Raw genomic sequence first — 19903 nt, 5'->3', positions numbered from 1 at the left:
GCATCCTCCATTCACGACCAATCCCCGGCTCCAGGCTGCCTCTGCAGAAACCGGTTTGAGGCCGTGGAACTTGAGGGGGGAGACTAACTGGAGGTGTGGAAACAGGTGCATCATGAGTTGCCTCAGGTGAAGCCGGGTCACCGCCGAAGCTACAAGACTGCTTCTACAGTAAAGGACCAGCAGGGTGGATTGTTGTAGGTGAACTCCTTCTGCAAGGAGGAACAGAAGCCCTATATGCCGAGCCCGACCCTACCGCAGAAAGTGTGCCTGACTCTCCTGGGGCAGCTGGTTCAGGACATTCAAAGGAAAATTTCTAGATTTGATTCAGCCTTCAGACTACTACCACTTGTTAATAATGTCAGGCTGGGCAGTGAGGAAGATTGGCAAGGAAAGCCTAGAGGTCCATTCAAGAAAGATTTCAGGAATGGGGCGAATACTTGAAGGAGGCTGGGGTGTGCAGCGTTGATCTTTTCTTCTATTGGCCCGTTTCGGTGTCAGGAAAAGTAAGGGGATCCAAAAAACCAGCGCTCTTAAACAGATGGCTTAAGAGCTGGTGCAGACACCCCAGAAATTTCGGCTATTTTGACCATGGGCAATCTACCTGCACCTGGAATGAATGCTGCTGATGCAAGCAGCCTGCCCCGAGGGGTTAGAGGGTATTAGCATGAAGAATTAGGCGGGACTTCATTATAGGCTGTTAAACTAGGAACGAAGGGGAAGGGGGCAAAATAGGGGCTACTGGGATTGAACGGTGCATTTCAAGAGATTGTACCAAACTCCGTGGGCAAAGATTGCAGAGCTTGCAAAAGGATGGAGAGGGCAGGGGGATGCGGGCGATGCCGCTGTTCTAGCGGATCCTGGATCGCTATGAAGGTTGGTGAGACGGACAGCCTGGCTGAAGTGCCTTATACTAATGCACGTGAGCCTGATAACAAGCAGGCAGAACTGGAAAACTGTGATGCATCTCTCGATAATATGACATTTGTCCTGCTATCACAGAAACTGTGGGATGAGACCTCCCACAAATTGGGATAAGCTTACCATCGATGGTAAGGCTCTTAGAGAATAGGCAGGGTAGGAAGGGATGCTGGGAGTTGCTCTTTATGTCAGAGTTGGACTAAAACTGAGAGAAGCTCCCCATCGAGAAAAGTCAAGAACAGTTGAGAGGCCTGTAGGTTAGATATTAAGAGATGGACTAATAAAGGTCAGCTTGTATTAGGGTTATACTACGACCACCTGATCAAGGGCGAGGCTTTGCTGATGAGGCTTTCTTGAACTCCAATGCGTGAGGCGTCTGGGCGCACGGGTCTTGTCACTGGTGGGGGACTTCAACCATCCGACATCTGTTTGGGAAAACTCACACGGCCGAGCTGCAAGAGTCCAGAGGCTCCTGGAGATCAATTGATGATAGCTTTCTGGTTCATGGTATTGACAGACCGACAGAGTCAAGCGTGCTGGACCTGACTGCCTCACCAACACTGAGGCGATCATCAAAGGCGTCTCCATAGGTTGAGGATGCCTGGCACGATATTGCGCTGGTTGAGTCTTGTGATCTCAAGCAATGTGGCCTGTGCCAAGTAGCAGGCACCAGGATGCGACATCCTTTAGAAGAGAAGACTTCAAGCTACTCCAATGGAATGCTGGCCCAAGATCCCCTGGCGCGCCCTGCCTCACAAAGACAAGGACGTTGAGGAAGCTGGCTACTGTTCAAGGGGCCCTCCCTGGCAGCACAAGGGGGTCTCCCATTTTCCTGATTAGAATGGGCAGGAGAAGGTAGAATTACCGGCATGGCCTTCAAGCAGAGGAGCCTGCTAAGAGAACTGAGGTGAAGAAAAGGGGGTTACAAGCCTCGGGAACACAAGCTGGACGTGTCACCCGGGAAAGATATACAGATTGCCGTCCGGACTTGCAGACGTGGGGATCAGGGAAGCCAAGGCGCAGGCAGAACTGAACATTTGGTGGGGAACGTGAAAAAACAATAAGAAAACTGCTACAGGATCACATTGGCCAGAAGAGACGGCAGAAATGGGCGTACCTTACTCTGGTAAATTTAAAAGGAGAAATGGCTTCAAACGATGAAGAGAAACAGCTAATAGGATGCTGATATAGATATGTTCTTACCTCGGTCTTCACTGGTTAGGCCAGGACTTCTAGTCTTTTTCACGGTCCCTATAGCCCTGCCATCTCCCCAAAACCTCGATTGAGGGACCAAGAGAGTAAATCCCTCCCCACTGTACAGGGTAGAGGAAGTCCAGAGATGGCTCCTTACTGACAAGTTCTGAGTAGGGGGCCAGATGGCGAGTGCAAATCCCAGGTCCCTGAGAGCTGGCTGAGGGTGGTTCTGAGCCGCTCTCCATTCATATTTGAGAAGTTGTGGCTGTCAGGTGACGTCCCGGATGATTGGAGGTAAGGGTCACGGGTCACTCCCACTTTACAAGAAGGGGAGCAGGGAGACCGGGTAACTACAGGCCGGTGAGTCTACCACCTTGTGCCTGGGAAAGATTAATGAACAGATCCTCCTGGACACATGCTTTGATCACATAAAGAACGAGCAGTTGATCCGAGGACAGCCAGTATGGCTAGCACCAGGGAAGGTCATGACTTAACTAATCTTGTGGCCTTCGTATGATGGAAGTGACGGCGTATGTTGTGACGAAGGAAGGTGACCGACATGTCATATTACCTGGACCCTGAGCAAATTCCTTGACATGGTCCCCATACACATCCTCATCTCCACAATTGGAGGGAGGTGGTATCTGATGGAGGGTAGTGGACAACCTAGAATGGAATAAGCAATTGTTGTAAAGGCGACAGACAGAGATGGTATTGGTCAATGGGCTCTGATGTCCAGGTGGAGAGGCCCAGGGTAACGAGGGCAGGCGTCTCCCTACAAGGGTGATGTCGTTGAGGACCGGATGCTCTTTAACACTTAATTAATGAATCGATGAGCGGATGAGTGACACTCAAGCAGTTGCTGATGGACATCACAAGCTGCCAGTGGGTGCAGTTGTGGATACGGGGAGGGAACGGATGCCATTTCAGAGGGGCACCTTGACAGGCTGGAAACTGGGCTCGGGGGTAACCGTATGAGTTCAACACAGCCAAAGTGCAAGGATTTGCACTTGGGCGGGAAGAACCCCAGGCACCTGATGTACAGGCTGGCAGAGAGTTGTCCTTGAGAGCAGCCTTGCAGAAAAAACCTAGGGGCCTGATAGATAGAGCAAACTTAACATGAGCAGCAGTTGGCTCTTGGCAGCCCGGAAAAGCAAATGGGATCCGTGGGCTCCATCAGGAGAGGCGGTGCGTCGCGAGGGATAGGGAGGTGAGATCATCCTCTCTACTCTGCTCTGGTGAGGCCCCATCTGGAGTTACTGTGTCCAGGTGTAATGGGGCCTCAGTACAACGAAAAGATATGGAGATTTGGAAAGGGTCAGAGGAGGGCCAGCGAATATGATAGGGGGCTGGAGCACCCCCTATTGAGGACAGGCTGAGGGAGTTGGGTTTGTTCAGCCTGGAGAAGAAGAGAAGGTTGCAGGGTGACCTCATGCAGCCTTGTCAGTTACCTGGAAAGGGAACTTCACTCCCCAGGAGGGGCAGTAACTCTTCGAAAGCGGCTAGATAATAGCAGGAGACTTAAGGGGAAATGGTTTTAAGTTGAAGAGGAAGATTTAGGTTGGATGTTTAGGGGAAAATCTCTAGGTTACATAGAAGAGTGGTCGTCCTGGAAAACAGGGTGCCGAGGCTGCCCAGTGAGGTTGTGGATGCCCCGTCCTTGGAGGTGTTCAAGACCAGGTTGGACGGGGCCCTGGGCAACCTGATCTAGTAAAGGCGTATGTTTGGTGGCCCTGCTAGGCAGGGGGGTTGGAGCTACATGATCCTTGAGGTCCCTTCCAACCCGGGTAATTCTGTGATTCTGTGATTCTGTCTTTGTTAATTTCAGCTGCTTCTGACCAAGTGTAGGGAAATGCCTTATTGGACTGCAGTGCTCCCAGTTATTTGACAGTGTATTGTCAGCAAATCAGAAATAAGGGCACAGAACTGTATCTTCTGTGTGAAACTTAGCATTTATTTACATCTTTACAATTCAGAAATAAAAGCCTTGTAGCTCACAAGCCTGTGAGCAAATCAGTCTTCGTCTGCATTCCTCCATTCTGCTGCAGCCATCTCCAGCCTCACAGCAGAAGCACGGGAGCCTGAGCAGTCCAGCTGCTCTCAGGCCCACTTCCAAAGCTACCTGGGTAAGCAGGCACACGCATCCCTCCCGCTGAGGAGTTTGCTCTGCACCATTCCAACCGGGCTCTGGAACCAGCCCCACCCAGGCGAGGCAGCACGTCACAGTGGAGCCCTTTGTGACCCATCTCTGTGACACCCAGGCATAGCTGGCACTGACAGCAGGCGGCCTCAGTGTCCGTCAGGACAGCGAGGAGACAGGGCAGGAGTGTGCGGGTCTGGCGAAGAGCCCCCGAGCGCAGCCCAAGTCATTTCGCTTTACCTTTGGCAGCCCCGCAGCTGCCACATCCCCACCTTCAGTCTTCATCCCACGGGATGGAGAAGAGACCCCCTAGCCGTTCCATCATGGCCTGTGAGGAGAGTGGGGCCTACGAAGTGACTGAGGTCACCCCACTGCATGCTGGTGAGTGAGCGTCCCCAGCGAGTGTCCCCTGCTCAACACCAGGCCCCCTTGTCCTGACAGGCATGGGCAGACTGTGCCAGGGGAGTGAGCCCAGGGCTGGAGAGGCCAGAGCTCCTTCCTCTGCTCGCGCCTGCCTTTGGCCCCTCTATAGCATTGCTCTCTCTCCTTGGTCAGATGCTGACTTGCTGCCTCTGTCCGATGAGGAAAAGGAGGCCATAGATTGCATCAAAGCCGACGGCATCAGCAATGAAATGGTAAGAGCAGCCATCTCCATCTTGGCTGTTCCTGCACCTCCAGACAGTCCCTCTGGCTCTGCCTTCAGGCTGCATGAGGGCTGCTGGCCGGGCAGAGCTGCTGCTGTCCTGCAGCTGTCCTGTGCTGCTCCACACCCCGCAACGCCTGGTCCCCCTGGCCATGGTTGTCCCCACTCACACTCCTCGGTCTCTGTGTGCTTGCCAGGATCTGGTGCAGAAGCTGCAGTACCTGAACTGTATTTGCTCACTGTGCAGCGCTGCTGAACAGAAGGGCTTGACAGTGTACCTGGATATCTTCTGCTTCCTAAACAATGTGACAGAGAACATTGAGGTGAGGGGACATGGCACCCAGGTACCTGCACACTGAAAGAAGGACAGGACTAGGGGAGAGGGAGGCAGGGAAATCATGCACAGACACCAAGGTGCCCCAGATGGGACTCCAGGTGCTGCTGAGACCTCAGCAGTGGAGGCAGACAGCAGCACCAGTGTGACAGGGTTTGTTGAGGGCCACTGGGGAGACTCAGGCCCTACCGGTCAGTGGCAGGTTTTCTGTTGGTGGGTGCTGGCAGCTGCCAGGTGCCATCCTGATTTGATTGTGCTTTGCAGGTTCTGTTGTGTGAGGAGCCCATGGAGCAGCTGAGCACCGGCCTGAGATACTGCTGCATGAACACCATTGCTGCCTTGAGGTACCTGCCCAGCCCCTGCTTTTGCCAGCACATCCCCCGGGCACCATCCTGGTGGCCCTGACGCAGCTCCCCGCTAAGTCTTGGCCCTCGCCCCAAAGCTGGTGACATCAGGACTGTCCTCTGACCCAGAGCAGCCCCGTGGGGGAGGAGGCACCTCCTGGCAGGGCTCCCCATCCCTCTCAGGGAGCCTTGCCCAGGGGAGGACCTGTTCCACCCCTGCCTCAGCACCCAGGCACCGCTCCTAGCATCAGTGTCTCTCTAATTGCAGCACAGTGAATGCAGTTACGGAGGAAGAAATACTCCATCTCTTCAAGGTGTGCTGCAGCGTCGTCTTCTATCTTCCTCCAGCCAGGGCCTTGAACATTTCCCTCTACAACCAGGTATGTACTGGGCAATCTACTGTTGACCCCATGCCTCTGGGCTGCCGCTTGCATTACTTGTGTCCAGAGATCTATCAAGATGTTTGTGGGACAAGGTAGCAGCCTTGCTTGCCCTCACCCCTCTCACTCTTGCCTTGGGCTTGGCAAACACCCTGTGTTGTAGCCTGCTCTGAGTGCAGCAGCCTTGCAGGGTGCCCCTGTGCACAGATCTGTGGGTATCCTTCCTTGGCAGCCAGAGGGGTTCACAGCAGTCTCCTGGGTATGAAAGGGAACCCTGAAAGACTTCCACAACCCACTGTTCTCTTTACAGACCCTGGAAGCTATGGACGACATGCTGCAGACTGTGCTAGATGTCTGTCCCATTGCCAGTGTCAAGAGTCGGCTGCAGGGAATCTTGGAGGTCTGTCTATTGTGAAGTTCTGCCCCCAGAGCTCCCTTCTAGTAGTTTATCCCACTCCATGGAAACGGCACTGGCAGCAGTTGCTTCTCCTGCAGTGGGCATCAGCAGCTCCCAGGCTAACCAGCAGCTCCTCTCCTCACAGGTGCTGCTGCCTTTCAGCATCTCCAAGACACAGGCTGTGTGTGAGAGGGCTTTGGGGCGCATCTGGAAGCTTAGTGGCTTCATGACCAGCAGTTTCTGGCAGCAGGTAAGGAGACATGAAAATTCCAGCCAGGCACTCTCATTCTTTGCATCCCAGAGCTGCCTCTACGGCTCAGGAGTACCTGTGAGAAAAGCTGCGGCTCAGGTGTGAACCCTCAGAATGCTTTTGACATGAAGGGAGGGTCTTTATCCTTCCTTTTGCCTGTGCTCATCCTGCTCCAGATGCTATTCTCTCATTCTGTTTAACATGCCTTCCCTCCTTTTTTCCTTCTTACTGCAGCCCCTTGGAAAAAACCTTGCCCCTTCTCAGAGGACAGACATTGCCCTTGTAACCCTGGAGAAGATCATTGGGGACTACGGTTTTGATGAGAAGAAGTGGGCTGAGACTATGCTGGATGTGCTTCGGAGAACCCTGGCACCTGGCTGATGGATGTAAGCAGAGTGAGGCTGGATTGTCATGCCCTACCCTGCCCGCCACAGCTCTTGGGAATCTGAAGCCATTTGAAGGCAGCAAAGAGCTGTGGGAAGGGCAGTAATAACACAGCCTGGGAGGCAAATGGCTGCAGTCCAGTGGCAGCAGCAGTCTCCCTGTGTTCTCACAACAGGTGCCAGAGATTCTGGGATTCATCCACACAAACCTGAAAATCCAGAGCACATCAGTTCAGCAGATCCTGCTCTCAGTGCTGGATGTGCTGACCATCCAGTTTCCCAGGGATGTGCTGAGGAGTGTGTTGACCGACCTCCCACAGACTGACAGGTATCAGCCCAGACAGCCCCACACGTTTGTCCATGTGAAGAGCAGGGGCTCAGAAACGGTCTGGTTGCCAGAGCCAAGGAAAGCTGCAGGACATCCCGAGGAGCAGGCCCTCCATCCCACTGTGCTTTCCAGTGCTGGTGGGCCGCTCAGGGCTGCAGCAGCCACTACCAACCATGGCAGCCCAGAGCCCCCCATCAGGCTCCTGCCTGAGCCATGGTGCTGTGGCTAAGGCAGCCCTGCTGACACAGCATTGCTCTCTGTTTATAGCACTACCCTGGACATACTGAAGAGTGTGCTTCCCCTGCTGGAAACATCCGAGGGGATCTTGGATGAACTGAGCAACGTTCTCCAGGACCAACAGCTGTGTGAGATATTTAGCATCACCACAGCGGAGCTGGGCCTCCTTCGCTTGACTGTGAGTTACTGGACAAGGCACCGTGCTCTCCTTCAGGGCACTCTCTCCCCAGCTCCCTGCCTCCCCCTGCCTTGCTCCCCAGACCAGAAACCTGAGGCAGGGCTGTTGCAGAGTCAGAGCCATGGCTGGGGCCTGGGAGAGCCTCCATGCAGGCGAAGCAGGCTTTATTGCCCGTGGCCAGCCATGGCTGGTGTCTCTTTTGTGCCAGCTCCTGCTGGTCAAGCACTCCACAGAGGCTTCAGAAGCTCAGAGGGCAGGAGGAGCAGGCCAGAAAGCCATCCTGCATAGTGCCTGGCCTGGGCACTGCTACCTCAGGCCAGGCTATGTCTCCCCAGTGCCCTGCCCTGAGATCCAGAGCAGCCAGGAGCTGCAGGGTGCAGGATGTCCTGCTGCCTCTGCCTGCCTCTCACTGCTGTGTTCGTTTCAGGTGATGCCTCCCACTGAAGAGAACCTGCAGGAGCTGTGTAAGCCAGAACTGCTCCAGAGGCTTCTGAATGTTGAAAGCCTGCCAATACTCTGGCTGGTGCTCAGACGCCTCGTGCTGCTGTCTGATAGACCTGAGACGGTGAGCAGGACCTTGTCAAACAAAGCCCTCATGTTGGCAGCCTGGCGCTGGGGCAGTGGGCAACACTGTGCCTTGGCCTTGCCTGGCACTCGGGAGTTGGGGTGATGGTTGTGGTGGGGCCTGGTGGCTGAGATTTCCAGAAGCTTTTCAGATGGGTTACCTGGGGGCCTGTTGGAAAAGGGGGTGGCTGAGCATGGATCATGGAGTCCTTGTTCTCCTGTCCTCCTTCTCCTGCCTTCCCCATCGCTATAAGTGCACCCTTGGCCACCACCTTCCTGGAATCTACAGCTTCCGTTCCTGTGGCAGCTGTGGGCAAGCGAGGCGTGTGGCTGCTGCTCTGTAATCAGAGCTTTTAGGCCAGGGTGGCCACTGCCCTCCTGATGGAAAGGAAATTGTGTGTTTTGTACAGGCAAGAGAAATGCGGGCCCTGTTGCCAGACGTCATGGAGACCCTGCAGTTTGCCAACACACCCATTTCCTCCCCCATTACTGTGAAGGTGCTGAATATCTTCAGGAATGCAATGCACCATCTGGGGAAGAGGCACGCCAGTCCCTTTGCTCTGGAGCTGGCTGAGAAGATCCTGCCTCTTTTTAATCACGTAAGTCTGTTGTGGGAGGCTGAGCTCTGCGGATGGGAGTGCTTGACAGGAGTGGCCTCCCTCTCCTGTTCTTTCCTTTCTCGGCTCTCAGGAATGAGATGTCTTGTGAGCTGCTGCAGCCCAGCAGCTGTGTCCACTGGCAGTGCAGCTTGGTTGTTCTTGTGTGTTGTCAGGCCCTGTGCTGGGGTCTCAGCCTGGCACCTCAGCAAACACATTCTGCCAAGGTTACTTTCAGAACCTCCATCGCTCCCTTTTCTACCAGTGCCAAGCATTCTCTCCAGGGACCACATCGTTGAGCAGGCAGTATGTGCCCCAAAGGTTCTGCCAAAGGCCAGCTCTGTCTCCTCCTTGTCCAACACTCCCAAGGTGCCAGGGCAGCTCCGCTTTGACCTGCTGGGCTGGCTGGGGGAGCACTCTGAGGCACAGACACCCCATGCTGGAAACCTTTTGCATTGCTTTGCATGACTGCAATGCACTTTTGTGCAGAATGTGACTCCAGAGCACCTCCTTTCACATCAGCCATGCCTACACTCATGCTCACCATGGGCAGTGAGAGTGTGCTGCTGAGGTCTGAGGTCCTCCTGTTCTCCCTCAGGCATCATCTGAAGTGCGAGAAGGTTCCATCCGCCTCTTCAAGGATGTGATGGATGCTGTGGTGTGGCTTAAGAAGAGAAGCATGAAGAAGACCGTGCGCAGGGGCCTGCTCCCTCTGCTCTTTCAGATGAGTGACGAGACCCCGAGTGTAGCACAGGTACGAATTTCAGACCTGACCAGTGTGCAGGCAGTGGTGTGCTGACAGCTCAGCTGTGATCTGCAATTGAGAGCAAGTTGAGCAAGCATTCAGACACTGGGATGTGTGTCTGTGTGTGTGGTGCCATGTCCCTGCATCTGTTGTTCTGCAGGCATCTGGGGAAGCCCTTGTGTCCTGTGCAAAGTTCCTGAAGTGGAAGGAGCTCAAGCAGCAGGCCCAGCAGAAGAACACAGTGGGGATCATGAAGTGTTTGGTGAGGACAATCTCACAGCCCCCACCTTTTTGCTGGGGGAAAGGGGATGCTGGAGGAGGGGTTGCAGCAGCAGCTGTGGCTGCTCTGCAAGCCCCATGCTCTTGTTCTCTTCTTCAGCTGCAGCAGGACAGAAAGGGAGTGGAAGGCTACCTGCAGCAGAGCCTGCCATACCTGGAGGATTCTCAGGCCTCCTTGCGATGCGAGGCTGTCAGATTCATTGGTGAGCCCAACCCCTGCGTCCCTCTTTGGGCCCTGCCCTGGCAGGAAGGCACAGCCCTGAACCCCCAGGTACACCCTGCCCATGCTGCTAGCCCCAGTGGGTGCCTTGCTCAGGTCCCCCCTCGGGTGCCGTCCCTGCCTGCAGCATGGAAGGGGAAGCAGCTGGGCTGGCGGGGTTGGGGTCTGAGCTTCTGGCAGCATGTTGGGGAGTGGGTGTCTGACAGAGCTCTTTCCCTAGGGCTGATTGGGAAGCACGCCAGGGAGCAGAGTGAGGAGATGCTGAATGAACTCTGCAGTGGTGAGTGAGGGCAGTGCTGTGCATGTTGGGGCTGGGGGCAGAGCTGTGCTTTGCCCTGCTGCAAGGAAATGCTGCAGGGGCAGAGGAGCATTCATGGCAGTCCTGAGCAGTGTCTTCCACTGACCCGTCAGTCTCCCGTGCTCCTCCTGGCCAGGAAAAGCAAGGAGTGGGGCTGGCAAGGCCCAGAGGGGAAGCTGGTGGCTCTCTGTAGACTGGGGGTCCCATCTCTGCTCTGTTTCCTTCTGTTGCAGCCCTTCAGCCTTTGGAAGATGACCCCCATCTGACAGTCCGTTCTGTGGCATCTGAGACAATCCAAAGGCAGAATGCAGCATCAGCACAGAGCAGGCTCGCAGCACTTTGTTTCTGGTTATGCGAAGTCTTCTGAAGGATAGTTCTTGTACAGTAACGTTACTAGGACACTTTTACAGTAACGTTGCAAGGACACGCATTCCTGTCATGCAAGACAGACCCCCTGAACAACGGAAGGAGCCTAGGAGCACAGACATCTTGAAACACAGTACAGGAAACAAGCTGGTTAGAACTGGGTCTGTAGTTAGTGACTGATTAAGGTGCAAAGCACACCTGAAAGCCTTTACAAGGAAGACCTGGAGAAGACGTCTGCCCGTGACCGTTAGAGAGCAGCACACATGCACGCAGATTCAGAACGTATCACAATTTCCCTGACTTAATTGGAACTCGCCGTATGAGTTCTTGGAACTATTTAAGCAAGCAGAAAAGTTATGGTTTATTCTAGCTTTTGCAAAGCCGGAATGCTGGGCAGCAAAGCTCCTGCTTGCTTATAGTGCTGTGTGCCTGAGCATAAGTGTCACGTGGAAAAAGACAAAAAAACATATTTTCTTCACCTACGTCTTGGAGACCCAGGAACCCAGACTTCAAGATCTTTGCTTCTGAGTTTGCATTTCAAAACCGGATTAGAAATGATTCTGCAGACTTTCTTTGATGACATTTGACTCTTGCAATAACAACAACACTACTGTTTCTACTACTACTACTAACAGCAACGCAACAACAAAATAGTGGAAGATGAAGGAAGGCACAGGGAGAAGAGTCACTTGAGGAAACTTCTCCTATGAACTGAATTGGTGTTAGGGTCCCTGTGCGCAAGAACCAAGGACGGAGCAAGCATGTTTTGTCCTCTTCAGAATGCAATATGGTTCTTCTTATTGTCATCAGAATGAGACCGGGATTTCACTGGATTGTTGGAAATGGGAAAACAGTGCCAAAGTTGCATTTTTTGAAACGGAAAAATAGTAATTTTAAAAACCCACAGCAATAGAGTAGAGAAGATCACCAGCAAAGCCTGTATCACTTGACCTCAGAGTAAAAGCAACAGTCAACCAAAGAAGCGGATGCTGATCCATTTCATGCACTTTTGTAAGGATGTGAAAGCAAGCAGACTTTACCTGTAGCTGGTGTAATGTTAGTGGTGGACCTTTTGTCTCTGCATGTCTATTACCATCTCCCTTCCCAAAGATCTTGCGAAGGAAGGTTTTTCCTGTAAGGATGAAGCACTGATAGGAAATGTTAGAGCTAGTTTTGCTGTGGGGAGTTTATGTGTGACACATGCATTCTTCTGACAACTGCTATCACTCAGTTTATTAATAAAAATCATACTTTTATTACCCTTAATACTTTGTGCCTCGCAGATTTATCTGATTTTAAGAAAATCGGGCTTTGCTTGCTTTTGTCATGGTTTTGTAATTTTTGCTATTGGTATTCCACATCATAACATCATGTGGAGCACATAGAAGAAATACACATTGCAGAGGACCTCATGGTCGGAGAGGGAAACACATCACAGAAGTGAAGCTGGCTCTCTCTCTCACTGCCTGGCAGTGGGTGTGGGTGTGCATCCAAGCTGTGGCACCTTCAGTTTCAAAGTAGGCTTCTTGGTCTTCAGAAGCCTCCCTCTTTCTCTTTTACTTTACTTGATTTATTATCCTCAATTTCAATTAGATTGTAATTAGTAAAATATGTTTTCCTCCTTAGATCGTTGCCACTTCTCTGTTTGTTTCCTTGAGCCCAGCTCCCATCTCCCTACCCCTTTCCCTTTTTCCCTTCCCATTTGTCAGGGGCCGGGGGGGCCATAGGCTTATTGCCCCCCTGTCACAGACATAGATTGATCTAGATAACTCTGTGACAATATTTAAACATACAAAAATTACAGCTGTGAAAGAAAGTAGACGATGACAGCTGTGTAATCTGAACGTGCTCTTCCTCATGGATAACTGCAACAGCACTGATCTGCTCTGAGGAGAAAGGAAAATGCTGCTTTTCAGGAATTCTAGTTACTGTTTGCATGACCCAGTTCTAGAGCTGAAAATTGTATACTTTCTGATGTGTTTATTTTTGAACCACAGCTGTGTTTCAGTGCTGAACAGAGGCACTAAAATCACATCTAGAACATCATGGATCAAAACTGCCATCCCAGCACAGAAGTATAGTCGCATAATCTCACTCCAGTTCTATTGTCTTTCACACTACGGGAAAAGGAAAACTTTAAAATACAGGTGTGGGGGGGAGGGAGGCTGTCAGTGACATTCCTGGACCAGCTGGATCCTCCTGGCTTTGTAGAGGACTTTGTATTATGTCTGATTTGTTTGGCTCCTATGAGCCCAGCAGCCTTCAATGCTCCCCTTGCTCATGACAGGATCAAGAAAGCGTTACACATCCAAGTGTATCAACTTGGTGCTTTTCCTCAACCTTTCCTCAACCTTGAGTTACTCTCTCCCATTTTTTTAAAGTATACTCTGAAAAGCAAAAAAACAAAACAAAACAAACAAACAAACAAACAAACAAAAAACAAAATAAAAAACCCACAAGTGTTTATGAAGAAACTGACAGCAGCCTGGGGGTAAGCAAGCAAGCCAGATATTCTCAGGCTTTCTCTGTCATTGTTTTCTTGTGTGCCCGAACTACCAATTCTAATTTCAATGCTGTACTTCTATGGGCAGACACACTGCCTCTGACAGAGGACTTGCAGTGCTCTCTTGCAGGAGATTGTATCAGTTGCCTGGTATTGTCATTGGAAACTGCTGTCACCTTAATTTGTTCAGTGGCACCTGACAGATGTCTCCATTTCTCAGTGAAAGCAAAACTTTTCACAGTCTTCTTACTGAACTTACTCAATTATCCTTATTTCTTTTAAATATGGGTGTCAGCACTCATTGTCAAAGTGCAGGCTCCTGAATTTCAGCCTTGAATGCCTTTTGAGTGGTAAAGTGCTGTATCACACACATCGGTAGAGTCTATGATAGGCAATTCCTGTTAGAAGAGGATAAAAACAACTTATATTTATTTCAGCTGGGAAAAAAATTATAATTCTTTATCAAGAAAAAAGATATTTTAGATACAAGCAGTAGCGCTTTACAAGTGTCACACACTCGTGATGTAGAGTCTCAAAACTGAGACTACCTCCTGGAGCAATAATGGGACTCTAGAAGTACTATCCGTTTCACTTGTTAACGATTCAGTTTAACAGTGATGTGAATGTGATGGTGAGTCAAAGAACACCATAACGTGGTTAATGTAAAAGTCAACTCGAACATCAAAAACACAGTGACTCCAGGATTCTTATTTACCTCCAGTGAATTCTGTTTTACAGAGGGAGTTGTTAAGAAAACAGTATTTTTGAATGCTCGCAATAAATAAATAATTAAATAAATAAATAAATAAATAGATAGATAGAAGTAAATATAGCTACTTCAAATTCCCCTTTTCCTGCCAAACAAGAAAGTACACTGCTAAAAATTTGCTACCTTCAGAAACAGTCTTGGACAAGAAGTTAAATGGTAGAAGGAAAGTTGGTTTCCTTTTTCTCATCTGAAGAGAGGGAGCTGGAGAAACAGTGGAACTGTGTCTGGTTTTAAAAGCAACAGTTAAATACACAAAGTCACATCTGAATTTTGAGCTTGGAAGATACCTCAAGGATCATTAAGCTCCAACTCCCCACACACAGGCAGGGCTGCAGGGTTGCCAGCCACTAAATCAGACTGCCCAGTACCCCATCCAACCTGGCCTTAAACACTTTCAATGGACAGGGCATCCACAACCTCTCTGGGTAGCGTGTGCCAGAACTCCCTCACCAGGCTCTCAGTAAAACACTCCCCCTGACATGTAATCAAATCTCCCTTCCTTTAGTTTCAAACCACTTTTCCTTGTCCTATCACTATCCACCCACATTAAAAAGTTGATTTCCCTTGTCTTTATAAACTGCCTTTAGATACTTCAATTAAAGGCTTCAATGAGGTATTTCCCCGGCCTTCTCTTTTCCAGGCTGAACAAGCCCAGCTCCTTCAGCTTATCTTCACAGGAGAGGTGCTCCAGAGCTCTGAACGTATTCATGGCCCTCCTCTGGACCTGCTCCAACAGCTCCATATCTTTCTCATGTTGGGGGCCCCAGACTTAGGCACAGTTCTCTGGATGGGGCTTCCCGAGGGCAAAGTAGAGAGGGAACTCACCTCTCTGACCCTGCTGGCCAGCCCTCTTCTGTTGGATACCAGGATACCATTGGCCTTCCAGGCACGCTGCTGGCTTATGTTAAGGTTTTCACCTAAAAGGACCCCTAATTCCTTCTCCCAGTTTGTATACATATCTGGAATTAGCTTGACGCAAATGCAAAACCTTGCACTTTGCCTTGCTGAACCTCGTTTGGCTTACAAGAGCCCACCTTTCAATTTTATCAAGGTCCCTGTGGATGGCATCCATTCCTTCTGCTGTATCAACTGCATTGCTCAGCTTGATGTCATCAGCAAACTTGCTGAGGGTGCATTCAATCTCATCATCTATGTCACTGATAAAAGTCTTAAAGACTACCATTCCTAAGATGGACCCCTGGGGGATACCACTCATTACTGACCTCCACCTGGACATGGAGCCATTAACCACAACCCTCTGGCTGCCACCTCCCAGGCTTTATTTATCCATAAATAGTCTTCTCTTCAAATCCATATCTCTCCAATTTAGAGAGATCTGCTAGACTTACCTTGAGGAGCTGAGAATCCTATTTTACATTCTAAAAATGCCACCTTCATCTGATAGTTTTTTGGTTTTTTTTTCCATTTAAAATTCTTCTGGTCTTCATACAGCTGGTCCATACAAGAGGAAGCTTTGGCTTAGATGACAGAAAGTCCCAGCAGACTTGAAGTGCTGTCACAGAAGGGCAGATGAATGGAAAGGGTTGGACATAAATGGCAGAGTCCATGTGAGGGCATCTGTCATGTGGAAAATAGACCACAGTTGCAGGAAGAGTTAAAACAGCCTGAATAGGTGCTGACCTCCTGTCAGTAGGTTGGAGTCCTGCATGACTCCACGGTGACAGCCTGTCTCAGGAGCTCAGCCTAGTCTCATAAGATGTTTTCATAACTGTTTTTGTAAGCAACAATGAAATCTGGTAGAGCTTGGGGTGTGGTAGATGGGAACCTCAAGTGGGAAATAAAAACTGTGCTTTAGAAATCTACTTCTTAACCTTCATAACAAAAATTTTAAAACTTTTTGTTTCAGTAATACAAAATACTCTTTAAACCACATTGGCAAATACTCATATAGCTTCTGTGAGATTCTATTTCTTTGTGGGTAAAATCTTTTGATCCTGTGCAGATCAAGAATTTGTGATGCTCTTACTAGCCTTCATTTATGGAGAATCTTGGAATGCTAGTCTTTGTGGTTACTAGAGACTGTACTTCAGTGGCCAAAGGAATTGCTAAACCTAGCCTCCTTGTGTTCAGTGAGGTCAGCTGTAAGTAAGTAACGTGAATGCCTTTGGAAACTCTGGCACTAAAGAAAGAAACTATTATTGAATTTGTCATTGACCAGACTTCAGTTGCCCTGCAAAGCTGACCCTCAGCTAATAATTTTTAGGTACATGCTTGTAAATTTCCTACTGTTATAAAGCATCTCAACAAGGGCTTTTAGTTTGTTATCTCACAGAGACCATGTGTAGGTCGCTCCAAAAGTAATGCCACCTATTTATTTCCCTGCAAATACTAGAAAGTGCACAATAACACAATTTGATATAGCAAATTCTCAGCTCAAAAACAGTTTTTCAAAATAGCCACTCATCTGTGTTCCCAATAAGGTATTCAACACACTATTATTTACAGATCTTCTCCTCTAATGCCTTATTCACATATTAAGCATATGTATTATACTTCTAACCCCAGCACTTACGGTTAGATCATCATCTGGTAGAAGTTAGTACTATGATTTCTTTATGTAGTAACTGATATGGTTTCACTGACCTTCTGAGTTCCTAACCATTTCACTTAAAAATTATATATTATATTATATTTTATATAATAAATAAATAAAATTTTACCAGATTTACTGTTTCTATCAATACAGTGATTAACAGTCTGCTCTATTTCTTTACTATGACATGTCCAAGTCGAAGGTTGCTGCTTATATGTTTAAAATCATCTGCAAACCTTTTTACTTATGGTCCAAACAAAATTAAAACAAAAATGTTTTAATATCATGACACTGCATTTCCACAAACCAGACTATGTTCTTCTCCAGAAATACCATTCCTCCCTTCAGTGTGGGAACAAATCAGTCTGTCACAGAGAAGATAAAGTTGATCATTGATTAAGTATTTATCCTTGTAGGGATATTCCTCTGAGGTATGTGCAACTCAGGTGTGCTTACTCAAGAGGCTAAAAATTAAAATTTGAAAAGGCCTGCCTATGATATGCTTTTCTTCCAGTGAATTCTGATTTACAGATAAGTCAATGAACTGATATTAATGTAATAGGGATATCAGATTTATGGTCCCATTCCGCATTTTTGAGATACTGTTTCCTTTTCTGACATGAATGCAACTGGGAACATGTCAGGATGGATTCTGGATGTACTAGGAGCGCTGACAGCTGTATGAGTGTTAAGCCCATCAAATATAATTTACTATTGACAAAGGCAAAATGATGGTTTAGCAGCCCCTGAGAGTATTCAGTTTTGAAGAAGTACTTGCAAGATACAATAAACAGTATTAATCAGACTTTCTCAGAAAGTAACTTGATAAGTAGTGTTTAATGCTCATCAAAGTCACGTATTTTGAATTATACTGTTTAAAGCAAGTTGCACTACACATAAAAAGCAATGTTTGAGTATTGCATAAAATTTTATTCTACAGTAATCGAAGTTGTATACTCTAGTGGAGAGAAGAGTAACTGTGAAGAGAACGTAAGGCTTGGGATGTATCTGTGTGTGGGAGGAAGCCATATAGATTTATTCAGGTTCCTAATGTAGTTCAGTGCATCAATGTGAGTTAAAACAGAAAGCAAAATTCAGACTGGGTAGAGAATCTTAGCAGCTGTCTAAAGAAATAATAGAGAGGAATTCAAAGCATTTTGAAATAGTGCTTCTGGAAGACAGCAGTACAGAGGTCACTTCCATGTTTGTTTGTTTGTCTGCTTCAGGCACATCTATTTATTTCCTCCTTTTTGTCAGCACAAGTGTGTTTTTATTACTACAATCCCTTTCAGATGCACACTCGGAAAAACTGGAACACAATGGCACACCTTGGCCAAATCCTCTGCTTTTGCCTTTTGCTCCTCCCCTTGTGCTTGAATATTTCCTCCACATTTCACTTGGTCCCAGGGAAAGAGAAGAGTCTTATTGCAGAGAATTTAGAATGCTGACTTTGAAAAGACTGAAAAAAAGTGAGTTTCAGGGCAGAACTAGGACCTCTTTGAGATGAGGTAGGCAAGGTAGTCAGTGTCATTACATGAATGGGTTTTATTTTGAATTTCTGATCATAGGTGTTCTTTTGCTGATAATGATCATTCATTTTAGAAGAGACCTTTTCCAAATGTTTGTGCTCTTTTAATTAGTCATGAGGCTTTTCAGGCTCTGAAATAACTACTGTACAAAAAAATCTCTTTTTAATTGTGTAATTATTTCTTTTTTCCTACCACAACTTTTCTTACAGCTTTTGTCACAAACACAGTATTTTTAAGACAATTCTTTAATGCTTTGTCTTTTTTAATCATTCAAATTTCTAATCTTAACTCATTTAAATGAAATATATATATATATATATATATATATATATACTTCAAAGGTGCATGATTTTACTTAAATAAGCTAGGCAGTCCCAACTCTAGAACTTGTGTTGCTTGCAAGTTCAAAAGAATTTTATGTTGAACATTTCATCTGTGGATCTAATGATAGCAAATTGCTGATCTAAATGACAGCAGGTGAGCCTACAGAAGCAGTGCTTGTGAAGACTGGAGTGAGTATATGTCATGCACATCACAATGGGCTATTTGTTCTATGAACAACTATTGTCCATAGCTTTATCCATATAAGAGTAATAAGTGTTAGCAATATTAAATACCATATTTGTTAAGGGATTACATTTTTAAATGTGGTCAGGCAGTGGAATGGGCTGCCTGGAGATATGGTCAGAAGTTCAAGAAGCCTCTGGACAGTGCTCTCAGTCTTATTTTGGGTGATCTGATGTGGAGCCCGCATTTGGACTTTATGGATGCCTTCCAACATAGGGCATACTATAATTCCATGCTTTGGCCCAATTTACTGCTTGTCTGTGGTGGTTTCCATTAGATTAAAATCCCAAGCAGAAGCCATGGCCATAACACCTTGCAGATGATTATTTGATTCTGTAATGGAAAATACAATCAATGTGCTGCTAGATGTGCCCTTATCTGTGCTGATTTCCTTTCTGATATAAGTGCCAGCAGTCTGCATCGAGGATAAAAATAATTCAGTTTGTACTGAAGATCTTCCTGGTGCTACAAGTGTTAGATCTACAACTTAATGCAAATCCTGAAGAAAGCACTATAGCCATGTTTAAGAAACTTCCTCTTTTTACAGAACTAAAATAAATCATGGAGAAGGTGTAAAATGTAGTAGACAGTCCAGTAGTAGACAAAGGTTGTATAAAAATACTAGTCAGTGCAGTAACTGTATGAGTAGGTATTTATAAAAATTCATACCCATTTCCAGGTTAAATTTAGCTGCTTATTGTCATGCATTTTGTTTTTCCGCCAGATTAAAAAGCTGCTATGATGAGTAATATAGCATCACACATTTAAAACAGATTGAAGCATTGGCCACCAAAAAATCAGGTAGCTTGTACACTAGCAATAGCTGTGATTGCTGCTTGCAAAGGATCCTGGTTTTGGTCACTCTCAAAAGTTATTAGCCTAGGAAAAATGATGCGAGCAAAGTTATAAGAAAATTCAACAGGATTAATACTGAGTAAAACAAGAGTAACTCAACATACAGGGTTGAAAATTAGAGGTAGATTTAAGAATTAGGCATGAGAGAGTCAATGCAATGAGTGATGAGATTTTTCAGTTTTAATCATTCTATAATTTGTCAAGTATTTCAGATAATGGTCAAGGCTAGTCTATGAGTGATTGAGTGTTAACTATAAAGCACTTAACAGGCTGTCCAGGGACAACTGCCTGACAGAGATGAAGGTCTTCCTTTTTCATAGTTGGACTGATTA

At 47.7% G+C, this 19903-nt stretch overlaps 2 protein-coding genes across 2 annotated transcripts; both read left to right on the top strand.

Moving 5' to 3' along the window:
• Nucleotides 1-4545: 4545 nt before the first annotated feature.
• Nucleotides 4546-6981, top strand: LOC107306618. The gene is made up of 8 exons (XM_015849930.2): nucleotides 4546-4633; nucleotides 4808-4887; nucleotides 4931-5218; nucleotides 5494-5573; nucleotides 5842-5953; nucleotides 6264-6353; nucleotides 6496-6600; nucleotides 6835-6981. The coding sequence occupies exons 1-8, from the start codon at nucleotides 4546-4548 to the stop codon at nucleotides 6979-6981; spliced, it is 990 nt and encodes a 329-aa protein (XP_015705416.2).
• Nucleotides 6982-8733: 1752 nt separating this feature from the next.
• On the top strand, nucleotides 8734-10795 carry LOC107306617 (maestro heat-like repeat-containing protein family member 7). Its single transcript, XM_015849929.2, has 6 exons — nucleotides 8734-8889; nucleotides 9485-9640; nucleotides 9792-9893; nucleotides 10011-10113; nucleotides 10351-10410; nucleotides 10662-10795. Exons 1-6 carry the CDS (start codon nucleotides 8734-8736, stop codon nucleotides 10793-10795), a joined length of 711 nt encoding a protein of 236 aa, XP_015705415.1.
• The last annotated feature ends 9108 nt before the right edge of the window (nucleotides 10796-19903 follow it).

The sequence above is a fragment of the Coturnix japonica genome, chromosome Z (genome assembly GCF_001577835.2).
Source record: "Coturnix japonica isolate 7356 chromosome Z, Coturnix japonica 2.1, whole genome shotgun sequence".
Classification (NCBI taxonomy): Eukaryota; Metazoa; Chordata; class Aves; order Galliformes; family Phasianidae; genus Coturnix; species Coturnix japonica.
Note: the sequence above shows the minus strand (reverse complement) of the source record. Positions and strands in the feature narration are given on the sequence as shown.